The sequence below is a fragment of the Pan paniscus genome, chromosome 18 (assembly GCF_029289425.2).
Source record: "Pan paniscus chromosome 18, NHGRI_mPanPan1-v2.0_pri, whole genome shotgun sequence".
Classification (NCBI taxonomy): domain Eukaryota; kingdom Metazoa; phylum Chordata; class Mammalia; order Primates; family Hominidae; genus Pan; species Pan paniscus.
Genome location: NC_073267.2, coordinates 98,491,132 through 98,507,855, shown reverse-complemented (window position 1 = coordinate 98,507,855; position 16,724 = coordinate 98,491,132). Strand labels below are relative to the sequence as shown.

The 16,724-nt window shown below is 63.4% G+C and overlaps 1 protein-coding gene across 2 annotated transcripts in view; it reads left to right on the top strand.

Moving 5' to 3' along the window:
* PIEZO1 (piezo type mechanosensitive ion channel component 1 (Er blood group)) overlaps positions 1 to 16,724 on the top strand; it is a 69,765-nt gene that overhangs the window by 50,469 nt on the left and 2,572 nt on the right. Inside the window, exons 13-44 of one of the 2 annotated variants that reach the window (XM_034940908.4) lie at positions 57 to 168; positions 250 to 428; positions 505 to 653; positions 765 to 947; positions 1,203 to 1,351; positions 1,512 to 1,669; positions 1,931 to 2,107; positions 2,658 to 2,783; positions 2,855 to 3,055; positions 3,728 to 3,932; positions 7,043 to 7,147; positions 7,508 to 7,661; positions 7,742 to 7,985; positions 8,072 to 8,168; positions 8,260 to 8,431; positions 9,031 to 9,120; positions 9,196 to 9,299; positions 9,635 to 9,706; positions 10,672 to 10,772; positions 11,315 to 11,417; positions 11,492 to 11,548; positions 11,634 to 11,806; positions 11,954 to 12,060; positions 12,246 to 12,425; positions 12,577 to 12,835; positions 12,917 to 13,105; positions 13,213 to 13,480; positions 13,898 to 14,030; positions 14,114 to 14,261; positions 14,363 to 14,577; positions 14,686 to 14,844; positions 14,925 to 15,072. In XM_034940908.4, coding sequence (XP_034796799.3) covers positions 57 to 168; positions 250 to 428; positions 505 to 653; positions 765 to 947; positions 1,203 to 1,351; positions 1,512 to 1,669; positions 1,931 to 2,107; positions 2,658 to 2,783; positions 2,855 to 3,055; positions 3,728 to 3,932; positions 7,043 to 7,147; positions 7,508 to 7,661; positions 7,742 to 7,985; positions 8,072 to 8,168; positions 8,260 to 8,431; positions 9,031 to 9,120; positions 9,196 to 9,299; positions 9,635 to 9,706; positions 10,672 to 10,772; positions 11,315 to 11,417; positions 11,492 to 11,548; positions 11,634 to 11,806; positions 11,954 to 12,060; positions 12,246 to 12,425; positions 12,577 to 12,835; positions 12,917 to 13,105; positions 13,213 to 13,480; positions 13,898 to 14,030; positions 14,114 to 14,261; positions 14,363 to 14,577; positions 14,686 to 14,844; positions 14,925 to 15,072 — 4,917 coding nt within the window. The remainder of the gene's footprint in view (positions 1 to 56; positions 169 to 249; positions 429 to 504; positions 654 to 764; positions 948 to 1,202; positions 1,352 to 1,511; positions 1,670 to 1,930; positions 2,108 to 2,657; positions 2,784 to 2,854; positions 3,056 to 3,727; positions 3,933 to 7,042; positions 7,148 to 7,507; positions 7,662 to 7,741; positions 7,986 to 8,071; positions 8,169 to 8,259; positions 8,432 to 9,030; positions 9,121 to 9,195; positions 9,300 to 9,634; positions 9,707 to 10,671; positions 10,773 to 11,314; positions 11,418 to 11,491; positions 11,549 to 11,633; positions 11,807 to 11,953; positions 12,061 to 12,245; positions 12,426 to 12,576; positions 12,836 to 12,916; positions 13,106 to 13,212; positions 13,481 to 13,897; positions 14,031 to 14,113; positions 14,262 to 14,362; positions 14,578 to 14,685; positions 14,845 to 14,924; positions 15,073 to 16,724) is intronic. The other variant, XM_055100529.2, reaches the window with a different exon arrangement.

Sequence of the window (16,724 nt, the reverse complement as noted above, 5' to 3'; positions counted from 1 at the left end):
CTGTGGGAGGGGTGCTGGGCCCCCCGGCTGACTGTGACACCCTGCGCTTCTCACAGTTGCTCTACACCCTGACCTTCTGGCTCCTGCTGCGCCAGTTTGTGAAAGAGAAGCTGCTGAAGTGGGCAGAGTCTCCAGCTGCGCTGACGGAGGTCACCGTGGCAGACACAGGTGAGTGGTGGGCCAGAGGCGGGGGTTGCCCTCCTGCCTGCCCGCCCTGATGCCATCGCCTGCCCCTGGCTTGGCCCACAGAGCCCACGCGGACGCAGACGCTGTTGCAGAGCCTGGGGGAGCTGGTGAAGGGCGTGTACGCCAAGTACTGGATCTACGTGTGTGCTGGCATGTTCATCGTGGTCAGCTTCGCTGGCCGCCTCGTGGTCTACAAGATTGTCTACATGTTCCTCTTCCTGCTCTGCCTCACCCTCTTCCAGGTGGCTGGCGGGCCGGGATGGGGGCTGGGGCACGGACCCTCCCCGCGGTCCTCACCACCCCCACCTCACCCGGCAGGTCTACTACAGCCTGTGGCGGAAGCTGCTCAAGGCCTTCTGGTGGCTCGTGGTGGCCTATACCATGCTGGTCCTCATCGCCGTCTACACCTTCCAGTTCCAGGACTTCCCTGCCTACTGGCGCAACCTCACCGGCTTCACCGACGAGCAGTGAGTCCAGGCTGGGGCGGTGGGGCAGGGGCGCCGACGCCCCGTGCACTTCCCCGGGGCTGCAGCGGCTCTGCCGGGGGCCGGGCCGGTGCTGATGCTGCCCCTCCACAGGTTGGGGGACCTGGGCCTGGAGCAGTTCAGCGTGTCCGAGCTCTTCTCCAGCATCCTGGTGCCCGGCTTCTTCCTGCTGGCCTGCATCCTGCAGCTGCACTACTTCCACAGGCCCTTCATGCAGCTCACCGACATGGAGCACGTGTCCCTGCCTGGCACGCGCCTCCCGCGGTGGGCTCACAGGTGCGGCCCCGCCCTCCCTGTCCGGCCCTGGAGAGGCCACATCTTCCACCTTCAGATCCCAAGGGGCATTTGCTCATACCAAGGGGATGGCAGTAGCGTGGAGGTTGCAGGGACAGTGGGCATGAGTTGCGACACAGCTGTGCACCTGAACTGGTAGCTGCAGCAGAATCGGTGCCAACAGGGCTTCTTCCAGCCCCAGGAAATGAGAGGGGCAGGAACCCAGTTGGGAGATGACATTTTCGGACCCTCTCCCAGGCAGGATGCAGTGAGTGGGACCCCACTGCTGCAGGAGGAGCAGGAGGAGCAGCAGCAGCAGCAGCAGCAGCAGGAGGAGGAGGAGGAGGACTCCAGGAACGAGGGGCTGGGCGTGGCCACTCCCCACCAGGCCACGCAGGTGCCTGAAGGTGGGTTGGGCGGGCAGAGCACAACTGCCACCCAGTCTGCTGTGCCATGTCCCAGCTCGGGGGGCGTTGGCAGAGTCCCCTCTGGGCTCCAGAGCCTCTTCCTCACAGGGGACCCGGGAACCCCCGTTTGTGCCCCGCACTGACCCTCACACCATCACAGGGGCAGCCAAGTGGGGCCTGGTGGCTGAGCGGCTGCTGGAGCTGGCAGCCGGCTTCTCGGACGTCCTCTCACGCGTGCAGGTGTTCCTGCGGCGGCTGCTGGAGCTTCACGTCTTCAAGCTGGTGGCCCTGTACACTGTCTGGGTGGCCCTGAAGGAGGTGAGTGTGGCAGGCAACTCAGCTTCCCATCTGGGGTGGGGTCGCTCTGGCCTGCCCAGCCGGCCTCCCCAAGCCCAGCCCCACGTGCCCACTGCCCTCCCCAAGCCCAGCCCCACGTGCCCACTGCCCTCTCCAAGCCCAGCCCCACGTGCCCACTGCCCTCTCCAAGCCCAGCCCCACGTGCCCACTGCCCTCCCCAAGCCCAGCCCCACGTGCCCACTGCCCTCCCCAAGCCCAGCCCCACGTGCCCACTGCCCTCAGGTGTCGGTGATGAACCTGCTGCTGGTGGTGCTGTGGGCCTTCGCCCTGCCCTACCCACGCTTCCGGCCCATGGCCTCCTGCCTGTCCACCGTGTGGACCTGCGTCATCATCGTGTGTAAGATGCTGTACCAGCTCAAGGTTGTCAACCCCCAGGAGTATTCCAGCAACTGCACCGAGGTACCGGCCCCCGAGGGCTGGGACGGGAGGAAGCTCCAGGCAACTCTGTGTTCGCAGCCCGACCCTCCCGGGGCAGCTGCCTCAGTGCAGTGGGGCCAGCAATGGAGATGGAGGACTCTCCCCTGGGGGGGCCAAGGGGGCTTCCTGGAGGCAGCATCCTTCGACCTCAACTGTGGACCAGGGGCCCACTCCCTGCACACAAGGGTGTCCAGTAGGGGCGGAGTCCCAGGGTCTCTGGCAGTGAGGACGGGAGGGCCCCACCCCAGGCCTGGACAGGGAGAGACAGTCAGGCATCTCTGCCTGGGACCTTCTCGCACATCCCTCCTTCTCCCTGGACCTCTCTTCACTCCCCTAGCCCCTGCCTGTGGTCTCCCTGTTTCTCAAACACCTGGTCCCCTTCCCCGTGAAGGTGGCTCCAAGGCTGGCAGCCCTGGTGTCCCTGGCTGGGGAGCGGTGGACCTGCCCCAGAGCTGTGGCTGTGGTGGGCTCCGGGCAGGGCCAGGGGGCACTGTGGCCTGGGAGGGGGCACTGATGCCCGGCCTCTTGCCAGCCCTCCCCCAACAGCACCAACTTGCTGCCCACGGAGATCAGCCAGTCCCTGCTGTACCGGGGGCCCGTGGACCCTGCCAACTGGTTTGGGGTGCGGAAAGGGTTCCCCAACCTGGGCTACATCCAGGTGAGTTGAGGGGCTGGTGGGCGGCTGGGCGGGCGAGTACCCGGCTGCCCCCTGACCCTTGCCCTCCGCAGAACCACCTGCAAGTGCTGCTGCTGCTGGTATTCGAGGCCATCGTGTACCGGCGCCAGGAGCACTACCGCCGGCAGCACCAGCTGGCCCCGCTGCCTGCCCAGGCCGTGTTTGCCAGCGGCACCCGCCAGCAGCTGGACCAGGATCTGCTCGGCTGCCTCAAGTACTTCATCAACTTCTTCTTCTACAAATTCGGGCTGGAGGTGAGGCAAGGACATTGCCTCCCCCTGGGGCAGGGCTTGGCCTTCGGGAGGGAAGGACGGCTGCACCGTGCAGGCACCGCAAGCCTGGCCCCACCTGGGTCTGCCTGGGCCACAGGGGGTGGGGGACCCAGGGCCAGGCACAGCTTCCCTGGACTCCTGTGGTGTGTCGGTGCTGACAACAGGCAGGGGGCCAAGTCAGATCCGCTCTACTGTACAGCCCACCTCCTGGAGCCTCAGTTTCCCCTGCACGATGGCAACTGCCAGCCACTCCTGCCCTCTTGACAGCGCCGCTGGCCCTGTCCTTGCTTGATGCCCACAGCCTCCAGGCAGGGCTGCTGCAAGCCTGAGGCCTGCTGGGTGGGACAAGAAAGTCCCTCTCCCCCAGACTCAGTGCATCCCCACGCCCCGCCCTGTCCCCTCCCCAGACTCAGTGCATCCCCACCCCTTCTCCCCCCAGACTCAGTGCATCCCCACGCCCCGCCCTCTCCCCAGACTCAGTTCATCCCCACGCCCCGCCCTCTCCCCAGACTCAGTGCATCCCCACGCCCCGCCCTCCCCCCAGACTCAGTGCATCCCCACGCCCCGCCCTCCCCCCAGACTCAGTGCATCCCCACGCCCCGCCCTCCCCCCAGACTCAGTGCATCCCCACGCCCCGCCCTCTCCCCTCCCCAGATCTGCTTCCTGATGGCCGTGAACGTGATCGGGCAGCGCATGAACTTTCTGGTGATCCTGCACGGTTGCTGGCTGGTGGCCATCCTCACCCGCAGGCACCGCCAGGCCATTGCCCGCCTCTGGCCCAACTACTGCCTCTTCCTGGCGCTGTTCCTGCTGTACCAGTACCTGCTGTGCCTGGGGATGCCCCCGGCCCTGTGCATCGGTGAGGGGCACGTGGCTTGGGTGGGCGTGGGCTTTGTGGCTTTGTGGATGCCCGTGGGGGTGTTTCCCGCCTGCCCCAGGCTCCTGTCCACCCTCCTAGACTTAGCTTCGGCCTCCTCCAGTCCCTCCTGCCCGCTCCGCTCCACATCCTACCCAGGCGCCATCACCTGCATCCTGTCTCTCGGGGGCGGCCTGGCCCCCTCCAGGCTCTGCTGTTCTCTTTTCCTTTTTTGCCCAGTATTCTATCTTGAAATATTTCAAACCTTCAGGAAAGTTGTGAGTCACACAAGGAGCACTGCGTCCTCTCCGGGCCCCGTGCGGGTCGGCCGTGATGCCTCACCCCCAAGTGCTGCCTCGAGCATGCGTCTCCTGGGGGAGGGTGTCTGAGCCCACAGCCCCACACTCGCGGTCCCGTCTCCTGGCAGTGCCATCGTCAAACGTGTCCTCTGCATTCAAACAGCCCCGGCCTCAGCACCCTTCTTTGTGGCCATTTGGTTTTCAGACGGGATCTGGTCTGATGTTTGCTCTAGTCTCTTGTCTTGGGTCTAAGCCGCCCCCGCCTCTCCTGTCTCTTGGGAAGTTCTGGAGGGAGGCCGGTAGTGTTGCTGACGCCGTGAGACTGGATTTGCGTGGCTGTCCTGGTGCTGAGGGTCTGCTCAAGGCACACAGCACCCTGCGGTCTGAGATGGGGAGTCACATTTGTGCATGTGGCCGGCTCAGGGGCGTCCCACCTGCCCCACAGTGGCACCCAGCCTGTTGGCACTGGTGGGCTGTGTGGGGTCAGCCTTGTGGTTTTATGAAACAGACTTTCTTTCTGTTGTCTCTGTGTGTCCGTCAGCTGGGATTCCCATCAAGGACAGCTGCCATTTGTTACTGGCTGCTTTCCAAGAATTCTGTCATCCGCAGACCCTGGGCCTCCCCTCTGCTGAGTGGGTCCTGGCCCCTCCGGCCACACACTGTTACATCATCTCCCCGTATTTGGCTGGGCATGGTGGTTCACGCCTGTGATCCCAGCACTTTGGGAGGCTGAGGCAGGAGCATCCCTTGAGGCCAGGAGTTTGAAACCACTCTGGTCAACATAGCAAGAACCCTTTTTTTTTTTTTTTTTTTTTTTTGAGATGGAGTATTGCTCTGTCACCCAGGCTGGAGTACACTGGCACAATCTCGGCTCACTGCAGCCTCCGCGTCCCGGGTTGAAGCAATTCTCCTGTCTCAGCCTCCCTAGTGGCTAGGATTACAGGCAAGCACCACCATGCCCGGCTAATTTTTGTATTTTTAGTAGAGACGGGGTTTCACCATGTTGGCCAGGGTGGTCTTGAACTCCTGATCTCAGGTGATCCACCCCTCTCGGCCTCCCAAAGTGCTGGGGTTATAGGTGTGAGCCGCCACGTCGGGCCCTATTTCCTAATGGTGGTTTTCTGTTTCCTCATCTCTTCTACACATATTAATTGGCATCTTCTGTAAGGAAAAGCTGTCCTTTGTCTCCTGCTGATTTCTTTATTCAGGTATTTATGTGTGTGGGGGCACTGATGTTGGTCATCATCTCTGGAACTGGCTGTGGGACCAGCACCGTTTACTTTGTCTTCATGTGGTCCCAGCTTCAGGCCCTGGGAGCTCTGGGCCCTCTCTACCTGCCCCGCCTTTTTCAAGTCCGTCTTGTTTTCTTTTTCCTTTTTTTTTAAGATGGAGTCCTGCTCTGTCACCCAGGCTGGAGTGCAGTGGCTCTGTCTCTGCTCACTGCAACCACCACCTCCCGGGTTCAAGCGATTCTCCTGCCTCAGCCTCCCTCCTGAGTAGCTGGGATTACAGGCACACGCCACCAGGCCTGGCTAATTTTTGTATTTTTAGTAGAGACGGGGTTTCACCATGTTGGCCAGGCTGGTCTTGAACTCCTGACCTCAGGTGATCCACCCGCCTCGGCCTCCCAAATTACAGGCCTCCCTCCTGGGATTACAGGCGTGAGCTGCCACGCCCGGCCCCGTCTTGTTTTCTGCTCCCAGGCGCTGCTGCCTCATCTTCTGCTTCCCAGGCCCAGCCCTGTGCTCACAGCCACTGCTCCCGGGAGCCCAGTCGAGTTCCAGGAGCGTGAGGTTTAGAGCACGGGGTCTGGGCGCTGGGTGTGCCTGTTGCTACAGGGCTGCCTCCGCCTCTGGGCCCTCCAGCTCTTCCTTGTTGAAACATCTGCTTTCGAGCATCACCGAGGCCAGCTCCCCATCTCCCGTCCACCTCTTCCTTGTTGAAATACCTGCTTTCAAGCGTCACCTAGGCCAGCTCCCCTTCTTCTGCCTCCTTCCACGCGGCTGCGCCGTGCAGTCGCCATCCTGTGAGATCAGCGTGTCCTGGGTTCCCCAACCTCGAGGGTAACTTTGTTTTTGTATCGCGAGGTGTTCCCTCTGTGGCAGATGGGGCTGTGGGTTTTGCAGATGCCTGCAGTCACATCCACCCCCTCAGGCCTTAGGGACCGACCCTCCCTGCCTCACCCGCCTCCCAGGAAGTGTGGCCGGGGGCCGGCAGTGCCACGGCTCCCTCCCCCAGCAGGCCCCGGCCCCTCCCATCCCCAGCACGTGGCTGTCAGAACACCACGTCAGCAGGACTGCCAGCAGGTGGCCTTGTGGTCTGGCTTCTTTCACTTGGCAGAGCACACTGAGGTCTGTCTAGGCTGTCGCATGGATCCCGGTCCCACGTGCTGAGCAGCACGTTCCTGGCTGTGGTTGCTGCAGGTTGAACCTTTCCCGGCTGCAGGCGTCCGTGCAGCTTCTGGCTGTTGTTTTCAGAGCTGTCCTATCACACGCACTGTCCTATCATGGAATATGACGCCGTGTGGGCCACAACTCAGGCCCAGCAGCCCCCACCCCCGTGTTCTCTGGCCTCCTGCTCAGTTCCTTTGCCCCCAGGGGCTTGGTGCATAGTTGAAGGAATGTGTGTGTGTGAACACACAGGACACTAGAGCTGTCAGTTCTTAAGACACCAGGTGTGCGTGAGGTGATTCCCATGGACCCTGAGGGCTGCTGATAGTCTCGGGCTCTGAGGCCCCCGGTCAACGGGTGGGGACCAGGTGTCTCAGGCCCCAGGCAGGCCTGGCCCTTCCTGACATGACACCCCCACCCCCAGATTACCCCTGGCGCTGGAGCCGGGCCGTCCCCATGAACTCCGCACTCATCAAGTGGCTGTACCTGCCTGATTTCTTCCGGGCCCCCAACTCCACCAACCTCATCAGTGAGTGCCCCCCACCGCCCCCGCCTCCGCAGAGGACCCTCAGAGTACATTCACACCCCCAAATCTGCTCACAAGTGTGCACACAGGCGTGCACGGGCGGAGGTGTAGTCAGGCACACGGCAGCCTGCAGGCCCTGACCTCGCATGCACGCAGACCTCAGCATGTGTGCACGGCAGCCCTTGTGCGGACGCCCCCACATTGGGGCTCCCCCAGGGACACCCGGTCACTCACCCAGGCAGACGTGTGTCTGCTGCCAGCGGCTGCACGCCGACAGGCCTGGGGTGGGAGGTGGGATTTATGCGCCGTGCCCACCTCGTGTGGGTCCCCGTGTGGCACAGCAGCAGCTCCTGTGTCCTGCAGGCGACTTCCTCCTGCTGCTCTGCGCCTCCCAGCAGTGGCAGGTGTTCTCGGCTGAGCGCACGGAGGAGTGGCAGCGCATGGCTGGCGTCAACAGCGACCGCCTGGAGCCGCTGCGGGGGGAGCCCAACCCCGTGCCCAACTTTATCCACTGCAGGTGCGTTCCACGTCACCCTCCACGGGGAACCTTCTGGGAGGGGTGGCCGGGGCACCCGCCCTGACGCTCCGGCCTGGCAGGTCCTACCTCGACATGCTGAAGGTGGCCGTCTTCCGATACCTGTTCTGGCTGGTGCTGGTGGTGGTGTTTGTCACGGGGGCCACCCGCATCAGCATCTTCGGGCTGGGCTACCTGCTGGCCTGCTTCTACCTGCTGCTCTTCGGCACGGCCCTGCTGCAGAGGGACACGCGGGCCCGCCTCATGCTGTGGGACTGCCTCATTCTGTACAACGTCACCGTCGTCATCTCCAAGAACATGCTGTCGGTGAGCCCAGCCTCCGGCCGCCCCCCCCTCCACCGCCCCTGGGCCCCGCTGGCCCCGCTGGCCCCGCTGAGCCTGCTCTCCCCCAGCTCCTGGCCTGCGTCTTCGTGGAGCAGATGCAGACTGGCTTCTGCTGGGTCATCCAGCTCTTCAGCCTTGTATGCACCGTCAAGGGCTACTATGACCGTGAGTGGCGAGGATGGTGGCTGGGGAGCGCGTGGGGAAGCCCCCTGCTCCTGGACCCTGGGCCTGATCCTTGCCGGTGCCTGCCTTGCAGCCAAGGAGATGATGGACAGAGACCAGGACTGCCTGCTGCCTGTGGAGGAGGCTGGCATCATCTGGGACAGCGTCTGCTTTTTCTTCCTGCTGCTGCAGCGCCGCGTCTTCCTTAGCCATTACTACCTGCACGTCAGGGCCGACCTCCAGGCCACCGCCCTGCTAGCCTCCAGGCAAGCTCGGGCCCAGACACAGCCCAGAGCTCCCGTCTTGGGGCTAGGAGGGGGCAATGGGAGGTCCCTCGCTGTCACAGGCCCCAGCCCGTGGAGGGCAGGCTCTGCCACTCTGTGACATGGGCGTGTCATCTAGAGGGAGAATGAAGGCCAGCAGACCCCTGGCACCATCACACTCTGCCCCAGTGCTGGGTCTTTCAGAGACCACAGGCTGCAGTGCTGACGGTGGCTGGTGTCTCACCCCCGGCCAACTTTCCCACTAAGGGCTAAGTTTCTCCACCAGCGGGAGAGCCACCGTGTGGTGTCACGACTGCCCCGGGGAGGGGTTCTGGCTTGGGGCCAGCTTTGCCTGCTTCCCTGCAGCTGTGGTGGGGTGGGTGCCACCAGACGCCCCTGCATCTGTACGGCAGAAGGGCCTGTCCTCACCGCAGACAGCACGGAGGGTGGGGGCAGCAGATGCCTCCCCCGTGGGTGCCTCTTGCCCAGCGTGGGCAGACAGGAGCGGGCTGAGCTGTCCCGGCCTGAGCAGGGAGCGGCAGCTGCCCATGCTGCTGGGGGCGATTGCCTGGTGCTCACACCCCATCCCCGCCTCCCTACAGGGGCTTCGCCCTCTACAATGCTGCCAACCTCAAGAGCATCGACTTCCACCGCAGGATAGAGGAGAAGTCCCTGGCCCAGCTGAAAAGACAGTAGGTGCCCCTGGGGCGGGGACTCCCCGGCTCCTCCACCCAATGCTCAGCATCCCCCACCTTTCCCCCCAACAGGATGGAGCGTATCCGTGCCAAGCAGGAGAAGCACAGGCAGGGCCGGGTGGACCGCAGTCGTCCCCAGGACACCCTGGGCCCCAAGGACCCCGGCCTGGAGCCAGGTGAGTGCAGCTGGAGTCCGGCACCCAGGGCCCCGTGTCCAGCATGTCTGTGCCTGCTGGCGTGTGCTGCGTCTGTGCCCATGTGACGTCCCACAGGGCTCCCAGCCCGCCTGTCCTGTCCGCATGATCATCCTCTGTCTGGCAGGCCCCACGGCTGCCCTGTGACTGTCCGTCCACGCACATGGGCTCTGAGCCCCACGGCCCCACACGGCCCCCATTACTGTGGGTGTCTGTGTCTGTCTCCACCTATCCTGTCCCCAAGACGGGAGCACTCACAGCCCCGACCCCTCCTGGTGGCTTGACTGCTGCCTCATGCTCACCCTGCCCCTCCACAGGGCCCGACAGTCCAGGGGGCTCCTCCCCGCCACGGCGGCAGTGGTGGCGGCCCTGGCTGGACCACGCCACAGGTACCCCCAATTAGCCTGCCTGTGGCCACCCTCTCAGGCCCTCTGTGCCCCCACCTGTCCTCTGCCTGGCCTGCTATCTTCCCCTCCCTTCCCCCGACCCCCAGGCCCTGAGTGTCAGGACGTGCTCAGGCCTCCTGGGTCGGGGGGTGCCTCACCGGCTGCAGACCCCTGGCCTGAATATGTCCTCTCCCGGCTATACCCCAGCCCTTCCAACGGTGGGAGTCTCGGAGCTTGCCCCGATGACACATGGTGGTCGAGCAGCGATCTCACCTGGGACCCAGCAGCACTGCGTTATTCTGTTTTTGTTTCTTTTTGAGATGGAGTCTCGCTCTGTCACTGCAGGCTGGAGTGCAGTGGCATGATTGCAGCTCACTGCAACCTCCACCTGCCGGGTTCAAGTGATCCTCCTGCCTCAGCCTCCCAAGTAACTGAGACTACAAGCATGTGCCCCACTCCAGGCCATTTTTTTTTTTTTTTTGGAGACGGTGTCTTGCCCTGTCGCCCAGGCTACAGTGCAATGGTGTGATTTCGGCTCACTACAACCCCCACCTCCCAGGTTCAAAGGATTCTCCTGCCTCAGCCTCCCAAGTAGCTGGGATGACAGGTGCCCGCCACCACGCGCAGCTAATTTTCGTATTTTTAGTAGAGATGGGGTTTCACCATGTTGGCCAGGCTGGTCTCGAACCTCTGACTTCAGGTGATCCGCCTGCCTCAGCCTCCCGGGTTTTCCCTGGTCCTCTGCAGTCGGCCCACTCCGCGCCCCAGCCCGCGCTGGCTCTGCTCCTCAGCTGCCCTGCCCGCCTCTGTCTTGTCCCACCGCGCTGGCCTGTGTCCTGTGCCTGCACCGCTCCCGGCTACTCCGCATGGGAAGGGTGGCTCTCGGGCCTTGGCCCATGCAGGCGGAGGGGGTCTGGCTGGGAGTCTCCCTGCATGGAAGGCTGGCTCTCAGTGCTGCCTGCCCACAGTCATCCACTCTGGGGACTACTTCCTGTTTGAGTCCGACAGCGAGGAAGAGGAGGAGGCTGTCCCTGAAGACCCGAGGCCGTCGGCACAGAGTGCCTTCCAGGTGAGGTGGGAGAGCCCCGTCGGCCCCACTCCAACCACAGAGCTTGTGGTCCTGGACCAGGGCAGCATAGGGGGTGTCAGATGCCCCCAGGGCCTGGGAGCCCAGCTCCTCCACCTCCAGTTAGCCCACCCAGCCCCATCCAGGCCTCCCAAGTCCCATGGGAAACCAGGTTACAGGGACATGGGTCAGGTGTAGCCTGCTGCCCCACCGTCTTGGCTCTGACCACCCAGGTTCTGGTGGCTGCCTGTGGCCTGACCTGTGAGACCGGCCCAACACCTTTGTGCTGGCCGCCTGGCTGTCCTGGGTCCGTCTTTGGGCCCCTGGCTCTCGGTGTTAGACCAGCCCACCCAACTCCTGAACGGGTGGGGGTCTTCCCTCACAGCCCCTCAGGGTCCGCATCCGGGAGGGGCTCAGGGACACGGAGGTCCCTGGGAGACACAGAGCAGGGATCTGGATCTGGCGCCCGGCTTGCCCAACCCCAGCTTCCCGCCTGGGTCTGATGGCTCGGGAGGCCGGGTCCTAACCCGGGGGCTGGCCCACAGCTGGCGTACCAGGCATGGGTGACCAACGCCCAGACGGTGCTGAGGCGGCAGCAGCAGGAGCAGGAGCAGGCAAGGCAAGAGCAGGCAGGACAGCTCCCCACAGGTGAGCTGGGGGGCGTGGGGACTCTGAGGGGAAGCCGCGGGACTGCCAGTCCCTCATCAGCATGCTGTGCCCAGGAGGGGGTCCCAGCCAGGAGGTGGAGCCGGCAGAGGGCCCCGAGGAGGCAGCGGCAGGTACGTGGGCCCGGGGCCGGGGAGCGGGAGGTCTCTTTTGGCCCCACAGGCTGCCCCTCCAGCGCCCCCTCCCGCCCTCCCACAGGCCGGAGCCACGTGGTGCAGAGGGTGCTGAGCACGGCGCAGTTCCTGTGGATGCTGGGGCAGGCACTAGTGGACGGGCTGACACGCTGGCTGCAGGAGTTCACCCGGCACCACGGCACCATGAGCGACGTGCTGCGGGCAGAGCGCTACCTCCTCACACAGGAGCTCCTGCAGGTGAGCCTGCCCGTGCACCACGCTCGTCCCTGCTCTGCCTGACCACGCCCCTGCCTGCTTAACAGCCTAGTCCCACGCCCACTGCACGAAACCCCGTGTGGGGACAAGAGCTGGACGCAGCCCTGAGCCCCCTGCTGTGCCCTGCAGGGCGGCGAAGTGCACAGGGGCGTGCTGGATCAGCTGTACACAAGCCAGGCCGAGGCCACGCTGCCAGGCCCCACCGAGGCCCCCAATGCCCCAAGCACCGTGTCCAGGTAGGTGCTGGGGTGACCCAAGCCCCAGCTGCTGCCCCTGGTGTGTGGGCAACGCCCAGCCATCCCCGACCCTCGCCATTCCCTTGTCCACCAAAGGACCGTGGGCACTTTCCACCCTGACCCTCCCTGCAGCCTGGGGTCAGGCCATAGAGCAGGATTCTCTGTGACTCGGCTTCCCTCCCCAGTGGGCTGGGCGCAGAGGAGCCACTCAGCAGCATGACAGACGACACGGGCAGCCCCCTGAGCACCGGCTACCACACGCGCAGTGGCAGTGAGGAGGCGGTCACCGACCCCGGGGAGCGTGAGGCTGGCGCCTGTCTGTACCAGGGACGGATGCGGACGGCCAGCGAGCTGCTCCTGGACAGGTGGGGGTGGGACGTGCACACCACCAGCCTCACCATGGCCCTCGGGGAGCAGCCGAACAGGGGCAGGAGCCTGTCTGTGACCGGCAACAGATCGGGCCGTCGTGCCTTCGGGCAGTCCCAGACTCCCCCAAACTCGCGGGTCTCCCTGCAGGCGCCTGCGCATCCCAGAGCTGGAGGAGGCAGAGCTGTTTGCGGAGGGGCAGGGCCGGGCGCTGCGGCTGCTGCGGGCCGTGTACCAGTGTGTGGCCGCCCACTCGGAGCTGTTCTGCTACTTCATCATCATCCTCAACCACATGGTCACGGCCTCCGCCGGCTCGCTGGTGCTGCCCGTGCTCGTCTTCCTGTGGGCCATGCTGTCGATCCCGAGGCCCAGCAAGCGCTTCTGGATGACGGCCATTGTCTTCACCGAGGTGGGCCGAGGCCGCGGGGGAGGGGGCGCCCGGCCCACCGCGCCGTGACCCTCCCCGCGTGCTGAGCCCCCTCCCCCACAGATCGCAGTGGTCGTCAAGTACCTGTTCCAGTTTGGGTTCTTCCCCTGGAACAGCCACGTGGTGCTGCGGCGCTACGAGAACAAGCCCTACTTCCCGCCCCGCATCCTGGGCCTGGAGAAGACTGACGGCTACATCAAGTACGACCTGGTGCAGCTCATGGCCCTCTTCTTCCACCGCTCCCAGCTGCTGGTGAGTGTGAGCCCTGGCTGGCAAAGCAGGGCTGGGCAGGCCCTCTGGGCACCTGTGCTCTCCAGCAGGGAGGCAGGGCCCCCTCACCACACCCTCCCGCCCCTCAGTGCTATGGCCTCTGGGACCATGAGGAGGAGTCACCATCCAAGGAGCATGACAAGAGCGGCGAGGAGGAGCAGGGAGCCGAGGAGGGGCCAGGGGTGCCTGCGGCCACCACCAAAGACCACGTTCAGGTGGAAGCGAGGGTCGGACCCACGGACGGGACCCCAGAACCCCAAGTGGAGCTCAGGCCCCGTGATACGAGGCGCATCAGTCTACGTTTTAGAAGAAGGAAGAAGGAAGAGGGCCCAGCACGGAAAGGAGCGGCAGCCATCGGTATAAGCACCCTGCCCCCCAACCTCCTGCCTACCCAGTTTTCTGAGTGGGGCTACTGCAGGGAGGGTCTTTCTCAGATGAGACGGCCAAGCCCAGTGCGAGGCCCACCTGGATCCCAGGAAGGTGCCACTTCTGAGCCACAGCTCCCGGCTCTGCCTACAGCGCTGTCCCTGACTGCTGCCCCCAGGGATGCTCCCCACGTGTAGGGCGACTGTTGGCCTGGGCTGGCCCCTCACAGTTGCCCCAGACAGAGGACACAGCCCCAGCTGTCTCCTTGCCAGTGACACTGGGAGCTTTCCTGTGCTCCGTCTGCTTGTCTGTCAAACAGGGAGAATGCCAGCCTCTTAGGGTGGTCAGGAGCCATGAGCCAGGCCCAGTCCCCAGGGGGCCCAGGCAGAAGTCAGCTTTTCCCTACAGAAGCTGAGGACAGGGAGGAAGAAGAGGGGGAGGAAGAGAAAGAGGCCCCCACGGGGAGAGAGAAGAGGCCAAGCCGCTCTGGAGGAAGAGTAAGGGCGGCCGGGCGGCGGCTGCAGGGCTTCTGCCTGTCCCTGTGAGTGATGGCGGCCGGAGGCAGCTGGGGAGTGGGGGTGGGGAGGCGGGTACTGGACCCAGGCTGAGCGCCCCCTTCCGCAGGGCCCAGGGCACATACCGGCCGCTACGGCGCTTCTTCCACGACATCCTGCACACCAAGTACCGCGCAGCCACCGACGTCTATGCCCTCATGTTCCTGGCTGATGTTGTCGACTTCATCATCATCATTTTTGGCTTCTGGGCCTTTGGGGTGAGCCAGGCCCGGGACCCAAACCCAGTGTACGCAGAGCTCAGCAGCCACCCACATCCCCCGGGCTTGGCTCCCCCTGACCTGTGCTCTCCTGGCCACAGAAACACTCGGCGGCCACAGACATCACGTCCTCCCTATCAGACGACCAGGTACCCGAGGCTTTCCTGGTCATGCTGCTGATCCAGTTCAGTACCATGGTGGTCGACCGCGCCCTCTACCTGCGCAAGACCGTGCTGGGCAAGCTGGCGTTCCAGGTGGCGCTGGTGCTGGCCATCCACCTATGGATGTTCTTCATCCTGCCCGCCGTCACTGAGAGGTGGGCCCACACGTGGGGGCGCTCGGTCTCCAGGGGCGGGGCAGTGCGCGCTGGGGGCCCTGCGGGGCTGTTTCTGATGGGGTCCTTGACCTGGCCATCCCGCCCCAGGATGTTCAACCAGAATGTGGTGGCCCAGCTCTGGTACTTCGTGAAGTGCATCTACTTCGCCCTGTCCGCCTACCAGATCCGCTGCGGCTACCCCACCCGCATCCTCGGCAACTTCCTCACCAAGAAGTACAATCACCTCAACCTCTTCCTCTTCCAGGGGTGAGTGCAGGTCCGCTGGGGTGGGGGTCACGGCCCGGGCATGAGGGAGCCTACCTGACGGGAACCCTGGCTGTGGGCAGGTTCCGGCTGGTGCCGTTCCTGGTGGAGCTACGGGCAGTGATGGACTGGGTGTGGACGGACACCACGCTGTCCCTGTCCAGCTGGATGTGTGTGGAGGACATCTATGCTAACATCTTCATCATCAAATGCAGCCGAGAGACAGAGAAGGTGCCTGGGCCCGGGGCGGGGGCCGGGACAAGGGCCAGGGATATGCCCTCTCCCTAAGACAGGCACTGCTGCCACGAGAACCCGTGGTGCTGGAGGCTCTCCCAGGGCTCGGAGCCCATGGGGACATGAGGCGAGCCCACCCACTAGCTGATCACGAGGCCAGTGATCTTGGCAGCTGCGAGTGAGTGCTGGGGGCAGAAGTGGGCAGCGGAGTTGGTCCTGTTCCAGGCAGGCTGGCAGCAGAGCAGGGCCTGGTGCAGGGAGGACCGGACAGCCACTGTTTGCTGCGTTCTTGTGTAATGGCTTTTCTCAGAGAGAATTCGTGTGTCAGAGCACTCCCCCATTTAAAAAGTACAACTCAGGGGTTTCTAGTAGATTCACAGTTGAGCATCTGCCTTTCCACCACTTCAAAAAGAAACCCCGGGCCGGGCACAGCGGCTCACCCCTGTCATCCCAGCACTGTAAGAGACCCAGGAGGGAGGTACTGCTCAAGGCCAGGAGTTCAAGATCTGCACGGCAACAAGCGAGACCCTGCCTCAGCAAATGTAAAAATAAAACAATTAGCTGGCAATGGCAGCTCATGCCTATGGTCCCAGCACTTTGGGAGGCCAAAGGAGAGGAGGATCAGTTGAGGCCAGGAGTTTTAAGACCAGCCTGGGCAACATAGTGAGACTCTCTCTACAAAAAAATAAACGTTAGCTGGGTGTGATGGTGCACACCTGTGTTCCCAGCTACTCTGGAGGCTGAGGTGGGAGGATGGCTTGAGGCCAGGAGTTCAGGGCTGCATTAAGCCTGATCACACCACTGCACTCCAGCTTGGGCAACAGCGGGAGACCCTGTCTCTAAAAAAGTAAAAAGAAGAAACCCAGTGCCCATTGGCTGTCACTCCGTTTCCCCCTCCCCTGGCCCCTAGTAACCCCTTGTCTAGGTCCTGGTTCTATGGGATTTGCCTACAGTGGATATTTCATGAAAACAGGCTCAGACAGCGTTTGTCCTTTTGTAATCAGCTTTCCTCGCTCAGCATGGTGTCTCTGAGGTCCACCCACTTGGCAGTATGGCCTTCCTGTTTATGGGCAAATGATATTCTGTGGCATGGATGGACCACAACATGCTCATCTGTTGATGGGCTGTTGCCCGTGATGCTGCCAGGCACGCCGGTGTACACGTGTGTGTGCCCATGCCCCTGGTTCTGTGGCTGCACGCCAGGGCCGGAAGTGCTGGTGGTGGTTTCCATCATGAGGAGCCGCTGGTTTTCCATAGCAGCTCCACCATCTAAGGTTCCCACCACCAACACGAGGTTGCGGTTTCTCCACATCCTCAACAAACTGTTACTATGTCTTTTTTGTTCTGGCCATGCTGCTGAACGGGTGGCTTGCTGTGGGCTCTTCTCAGTTCCCTGTTGACCGACGCTGAGCGTCTTTTCATGTGCTTGGCCATTTGTGCATCTTCTCTGGGGAAATATCTATTCAAATCCTTTCTCCGTAGTTTAGTTGGGCTTTTGAGATAGGATCTCAGGCTGAAGTGCAGTGGCATGACCTTCACTCACTGTAGCCTCTGCCTCCCAGGTTCAAGGCGATTCTCCCACCTCAGCCTCCCAAGTAGCTGGGACTACAGGTGCGCACCACCAGGCCTGGCTAGTCTTTTGTATTTTT